This window comes from Onthophagus taurus, chromosome 3 (genome assembly GCF_036711975.1).
Source record: "Onthophagus taurus isolate NC chromosome 3, IU_Otau_3.0, whole genome shotgun sequence".
Classification (NCBI taxonomy): Eukaryota; Metazoa; Arthropoda; class Insecta; order Coleoptera; family Scarabaeidae; genus Onthophagus; species Onthophagus taurus.
Window position 1 is genome coordinate 11714499 of NC_091968.1, and position 7552 is coordinate 11722050.

Genomic DNA, 7552 nt, shown 5'->3' on the forward strand with positions numbered 1-7552 from the left:
GAACCGCATGTTTTTATTTTTTTTTAACCCTCCCTCAAACACCTTGAATCTCCGACTGTAACCCCCAAAAGCTACTTGGAGGCGAAAGAGCTCCTTAACTCTCTAAACATAAGGTGGCGCCCGAGACCGATAACATCCCGAACATAAAAAAAAGAGGCACCAAGACCCCTTTCCTAGGACCGAACCAAGAAAGGACGTCGCACACTTTTGGTTCCGATAATTCTGTTGACCATATTTGTGATATTCAGGCGCCAAATGACATGTTGGAGCATGTTGAAGATAAAAAACAAAATGTGCCCAAAACGTGATATTATGACGTTATACGCCGTTCTGAGCCATGTTTGAACTTTCTATCACTTTTGGTTCCGATAATTCTGTTGACCATATTTGTGATATTCAGGCGCCAAATGACATGTTGGAGCATGTTGAAGATAAAAAATAAAATGTGCCCAAAACGTGATATTATGACGTTATACGCCGTTCTGAGCCATGTTTGAACTTTCTATCACTTTTGGTTCCGATAATTCTGTTGACCATATTTGTGATATTCAGGCGCCAAATGTCATCTTTGAGCATGTTGGAGATAAAAAATAAAATGTGCCCAAAACGTGATATTATGACGTTATACGCCGTTCTGAGCCATGTTTGAACTTTCTATCGCTTTTGGTTCCGATAATTCTGTTGACCATATTAGTAGTAGTATAGATTCGCCGATTCAAGAACCTCCTCCTCGAACCTGCGTTCTAGGAGGAGGTTCTTGAATCGGCGAATTTTTTGGGGGTCAGAGGTTTGTTAAGGAGAGGAGGTTCTTGAAATCGGCGATTCTTTTGGAGGTCGGAGGAGATTCGATGAAGAGAGGAGGAGGTCAATTAACTTGAGAAGGTCATGTTATTTTGACGAAATTATTAAAAATTTATCTTTATTAAAAATGTATCTTTATTTAGGTTATGTTATTAAAAATTTATCTTTATATGTAACCTGTTTACCTAGATGAAAACAATTACTATGTTTATCCTTCGACGCTTCTCAATGAACTGTTAATGTTTTCGATATATCTCTTAACTTATTGTACACAAAGGTATACGGTTTTGGGACATGTAGGTATACAAATAAGTGAGTCATAATCTACCTGCGGGATATTTTTTTAAAATTTATTGTGTAAAGGTATACGGAGCTTTAAAATATGCGAGGAGGTTCTTGAATCGGCAAATTTTTTGGGGGGATACGTTCGAGGAGAAGGTCAATTAACTTAATACTAGTAAGTGAGTCATGATCTACCTGCGAGATATTTTTTTAATTTATTATGCAGAGGTATAAATATACATGTATATAAACGCACTCGATGCATCCTCCTCCTCCTAATAAGTTTCAGGAGCGGTGAGGGTTTATAAACGCCTGCGAAATGTGGTATTGACGTAGTTCTTTCATAACAAGTAGAAGTGTACAACATTAAATTGTAAAATGGTCGTGTGTGAGGATTGTGGAAAAAGTTTTACTCGAGTTGACAATTTAAAAAGACATCAACGATTATCTTGCATTGGGAATCAAGCTTGACGCACCGCAAATTCCAAAAGCAGTAAAATGTGAGGCTTGCGATGATTATGTAAATAGACAATGTTACTCTGCACATTTACGAAGCAACGCACACAAGCGTAACGCTTTTGTTATAATCGATGACGGAGTGGAGAGAATAGCTGGAGCATTCGGTGACAAAATCGTCAGTTATCGAATAAGTGAAGAAGGTTTTTTTGTGGATTTGGATGAATTTTCTCATAGAATTCGAGAAAAAATACTAAATCTAATACAAAGCGCAATCGATATTCACCGAAATGTAAAATTAAATATGGAATGTTTTGGTTTGTATTTTTTACAATCAAAGGAAGACTGTGAAATAAAATCATTCAATACGAAAAATAAGGTAGTATCATTAGCGTCGGATCTGTATAAAATATATAAGGAATTTATTGATGAAATTTCATCAAAAATGTCAGAATTCCAGGAACGAGATTCAGGTAAGCGTAATGTGACATAATATACCTATATATTAACAAATAAATGTTTCAATATTTTATTTAGGATGGACTTTAATGCAAATTCTCTATATGGAGTTAAATTTAAACAAATATAATCCTATCAGAGCATCTAATTACATCGATCTACCATCGCAAATAAAAGCAAAGCGTGCTGTGATAAATATACAAAACGCGGATGATGCATGTTTTGCATGGGCTGTAACATCCGCACTACATGAACCGAACGGTTTACCACAGAGGACATCTTCGTATCCGAATTACCTAGACTGCGGCTTAGACTATTCAAATATTGTTTTTCCAGTTAAATTACGAGATATACCTGTATTTGAAAAGCAGAACAAACTATCTATTAATGTATATGGAATAAATGAGTATTTTAAAGACGGTGTTATGAATTATGACATAATTACAATGTATATATGTCGACAAAAAGAAGAAAGACATATAAATTTATTATTGGTTACAAATGATTCCGGGAATAGTCACTAGTGTTGGATAAAAAATCTGTCTCGATTACTATCATCGCAAGCATCGCAGAATGGTCATGAAAAGTATATTTGCGACGGATGCTTGGTATTCTTTACGTCAGAAAATAAACTTATCCGTCATCAAAGTGACGATTGCAGCAAGGTAAGGGCAATTTTACCAACAACAAATTTGAAAATAAATAAATATGGAAATGAAGAAAAGGAAAATATACTACAGTTCGAAAATTTTGAACGACAATTAAAAATACCGTTCGTGGTGTATGCAGATTTTGAAGCATTACAGAAACCGATCGCCGATGCGGAAGCAACAGAACTTAACAATAATAATTCATACTCCGTCAAATGTTTCAAACACGAACCTTATGCATTTGCATATTATATAAAATGTTCATATGACGAATCATTGTCGAAGTTTGAAATATATCGCGGATGTAATGCTGCTCAAATTTTCATGAGCAAGTTGGAACATGACGTTCTGAATGTATACAAAAATTATTTAAGCCAACCAAAAGAAATGCTCCCATTACCACCTATAGATAGATTAATACATGAGATGCAGGATATCTGTCACATTTGTTCGCACAAAATAAAAGAAGGTAATAAAGTGTGCGATCATGATCACCTAACTGGGTTGTATAGAGGACCCGCACATGCTGTATGTAACATCAATTATTAAGTTCATACCGATATTCTTTCACAATCTTTCGAACTACGATTGTCATATGTTTGTGAAAGATATGGCATTAAAAGAAGAAGACGTGGACGTTATAGCACAGAATAAAGAAAAGTATATATCATTTTCCAAAAAAATTATCGTAGGAGAAAACATTGACAGCAAGGGAAAGCTAAGGCGGGTTCATATGAAATTGAGATTTGTGGATTCATTTAGGTTTATGGCTTTATCGCTAGAGAAGTTGGGTTCATTTTTGGAAGACAACCAATGCGTTCAAATCAGAAAATATTTTAGGAACGAAGAACAGTTTCGACTTATACGTCAGAAAGGAGTTTTTCCGTATTCCTTTGTGGATTCATTTGAAAAGCTGAATCTTACCGCTCTGCCAGATCGAAGTAGTTTTTACAATACTTTATGCGAGGATAGTATAACCGAAGAAAATTATTGTCGTGCACAAACGGTGTGGAACTTATTTAACTGTCGCACTTTAGGCGAATATAGCGACATTTATTTAACGTCTGACGTTTTACTTTTGGCGGACGTATTTGAGAATTTCCGAACCATCTCGATGAAGTATTACTCTTTAGATCCATGTCATTACTTCACAGCGCCGGGCTTTGGTTGGGATGCATTATTACGAATGACAGGGGTAAAATTAGAATTATTAACGGACATAGACATGTTACACTTCTTTAAAAATGGTATTCGCGGTGGATTAAGTATGTGCACTAAACGCAGTGCGAAGGCTAACAATAAATTAATGATGGAATTTGATGAAACCAAAGACCCATCTTATATTTTGTATCTCGACGCTACGAATTTGTATGGACACGCAATGAGACGAAAATTACCGATGGGGGGATTTCGATGGCTATCAGATGAAGAGATTCAAAAGTTAGATATTTACAATACGGAAGACGATTCCGAAAAGGGTTACGTGTTCGAGGTAGATTTAGAGTATCCGGAAGCAATACATGATGAACACAACGATTTGCCATTTTGTCCAGAACGGATTGTACCCCCAGGTTCAAAAAATGCAAAGTTAATAGCAAATTTGGAAAATAAAACAAAATACATCATTCATTACGTGAATCTAAAGCAGTGTATCAAGTTCGGATTGAAACTAACGAAGATTTACAGAGTATTAGAATTTAAACAATCCAACTGGATGCGGAGCTACATCGATTTCAATTCCGATAAACGTGCGAAAGCTAAGAATGAATTTGAAAAAAATCATTACAAAGCAATGAATAACATCGTATACGGTAAGACAATGGAAAATGTGGAAAAGCGAGTGGATATAAGACTAGTTACCCACTGGGAATGTCGTCATAAGAAACCGGGCGTGGAAGCCCTAATAGCTAAACCAAATTTTAAATCTTCGAAAATATTTTGCGATAATTTGATAGCCGTTCAATTGAACGTCGCGGAAGTTCGTTATTGCAAACCGCTGTATGTGGGTTTCAGTATATTAGAGCTTTCGAAAACCGTAATGTACAGCTTCTTCTATGATTACTTAAAAGTTAAATATGGAAATAACATAACACTTTTATACACCGATACTGACTCCCTAATCCTAGAAATTACTACTCCCAATGTATATGAGGATATAAAAGAAAATATTGAATTTTTTGACACGTCCAATTATCCGTTAGAGAATATACACAATATACCTCGCGGTCGATCTGTGTTGGGAAGAATGAAAGATGAATATCCAAACAGGTGCATAACGTCATTTGTTGGAACAGGAGCTAAGGCGTACTGCATCACCTTGTTGAATGATAATGTAAAAAAGGCTAAAGGAGTAAAGAAATATGTTATAGATAAACATTTAAGCGTGACCGATTATAAACGTGTGGTTGAATGTGGCGGATCGATTCATAAAAAAATGTACATTTTTAAGTCAGAATTTCATACTATGTATACCGAATTAAAGAATAAAATTGCTCTTTCATCGTGCGATGATAAACGATACATATTACCGAACGGATGTAATACTTTGGCGTGGGGTCATTGGTTGATAAAAAGATTGAATGCGAATAAATGAATTTAATTTTAGAAAAAATTGGAAAGAATAATAATAATAATAATAATGTATTTGTAATGTTCGATTGTTAATAAAGTCTTGTGAACTTTTATATAGGTCTTTATATATATACGTTCTAAAGAACGTTAGTTTTTGAGATCCAAGAATTATGAGACGGACCTAATCCTAACCATTTCACAAACACTTGATTTCCTTTTCGTCGTAGCACTTTTTCCACCAAGTAGACGTCAGGATATTTAACTTTTTGTAATTCCTCTCGATAAAAACCACCCATAATTTTTTCATTGGATGCATCTTTGAGCAGATATGTTGTTGGGAAAGTATTACGAACAGAATGTATTGTAAACACTTCGTTAGACCAATTGGGAGTATAGTTTTTGGTGAAGGCGTGTCGATGCTTGCTCACTCTGACGTGATCACCGACATTAAATTTTTTGGTATAAGGATCGGCAATTTTTATGTAATTATAAACAGTTTTTAACAGTGTCGGTGCGTTTCTGTTATTTACCTCGCTAGGTTTCATTCCTATCGTCCTGTGAACTTGGTTGTTATAATCCAGAATTAATTTGGGAAGCAATTCCAACCAACGATAGTTACCTTGCATACTAAATTCTTTCCACATTTTTTCTTTTATTGTTCTATTAAACCGTTCAACAATAGAACTCTTTAAATTGGAAAATGAACTGTAGTGATTGATGTGATATCGTGACATGAGCTTTTTAAAATCCTCATTGTAAAATTCTTTTCCGTTATCCGTTTGCAGATTCTTCGGTATGTTTTTCCGCTTTTCCGATAGAATTGTTTCCATAGCTCGCGTAACTTCTTTGCCAGTTTCGTTTTTTAGTGGTACAGCCCATCCATACTTTGAGAAAGCATTAATAACTGTTAGAATATATTTAAAATTACCATTTGCTTTTGAATAAGGTATCATCTCCACTAAATCAGCTTGAAATAAGTCCGTTAAACCTTTTATAATAACACGTCTGCGTTTATACTTTTTCCTCACGGACGCGTGCAACTCGTTTACGACGGACCTTTTAATATCGCTCATTTTCTGGATATTTCAATGAGCAGTTCTACCATAAATGGTTTCTTGAGTAAAGTGGTCTTCGTTGTGGGTTTGCAAACTATTTTATCTCCAAAGGAGAGAACATTTAACTTTTTATTTGGATCGAAGATACTCCCGTTAATAATCATTTCAACGTCTCCTTCAAATCGGTATTTCACTATTTCACCAATATATAAAAAGTTTATATATTTACTTACGTAACCTAAATTTTGAATAATGTAATAATTATCCGTTGTATCCGTAGTTCCATCTCCGCTAAACGTAAGTATTGTTGGTTGTTTGAAATATCGTTGTAAGTTTTCACGTTTATTAAAATGAGCAGCAATGTTGTGTCCGTGTACGTGTTTACCAAACTTATCGATCGTCATACTAGACGAATGTTTTCCGAACTTGCTTAAACTCATCTGCTCTAGTTCACAAACGTCGGTGTTTTAAAACAAAAAATGTGAGAGTCGTATATTTATGATAATATTTTAACGTATAATCTCGGCCTCTGTAAGCTCCGATATTATTGATGATATTTCATTGACATGTGCAGAATGACCTGCAGTTTGCGAGGCCATCAACAAACGCAGTCTGTCGACAAGTTCGTTGGGATCGTCCCAATACTCGTATTCGATAAGAGCCCCAGGAACGACTTGTTTTTGTAATGCACCACCGACTTTTTTCTTCGGATTCGGCCAGTATTTAGCCCAATGCACCTTGGGTTTGTTACCTTCAACGATAGGCTTAATAATATTCTGAAATTTCTCACTTTCGTCCTCTGTAGTCATACCTGCCTCTGGAATGTAATTAATGTACGGAGCATTTGAACGTAGTAAGATATCTTTGTAGTTGCGCATGTCCTGAATTGTAAATTTGCCTGGTTCGTTTTTAAATAGTAAATCGTATAAACCAACGGTTCCCGTGTATTTGAAATTTCCAACGTGAATATCCTGATCCTCAAAGTGTACAGGGTTGATTCCAATGTAGAAACCTTCGGGAGTTTCGCGAACACCGTATAAACGATCATAATCATCTTTTAAATCTGTTGTTAAACCAACAATATACGTTCTGGGCAAAGGATGAAACTGACTCAAAGCGGCTTGTCAAAGAAAGCCGCTTTGCTCAAAGAAAGATTGGGGACTCCAATCTTTCTTCTATTTCATCTTTAAGTCGTTCTATTCGATTATGTGCGTCCGAAATAAGAGCTCCGGTATCCTCGCTAGAATCGAGGAGTTCTTCTTCTTCGCCCGGCGGAAC

At 35.6% G+C, this 7552-nt stretch overlaps 1 protein-coding gene across 1 annotated transcript; it reads left to right on the forward strand.

Moving 5' to 3' along the window:
* Nucleotides 1-3258: 3258 nt before the first annotated feature.
* On the forward strand, nucleotides 3259-5241 carry LOC139429437 (uncharacterized). The gene has a single exon (XM_071195199.1). The coding sequence runs from the start codon at nucleotides 3259-3261 to the stop codon at nucleotides 5239-5241; it is 1983 nt and encodes a 660-aa protein (XP_071051300.1).
* The last annotated feature ends 2311 nt before the right edge of the window (nucleotides 5242-7552 follow it).

Coding starts and splice junctions, on each gene's coding strand:
- LOC139429437 (XM_071195199.1), top strand. CDS start 3,259: ATGGCATTAAAAGAAGAAGACGTGGACGTTATAGCACAGAATAAAGAA.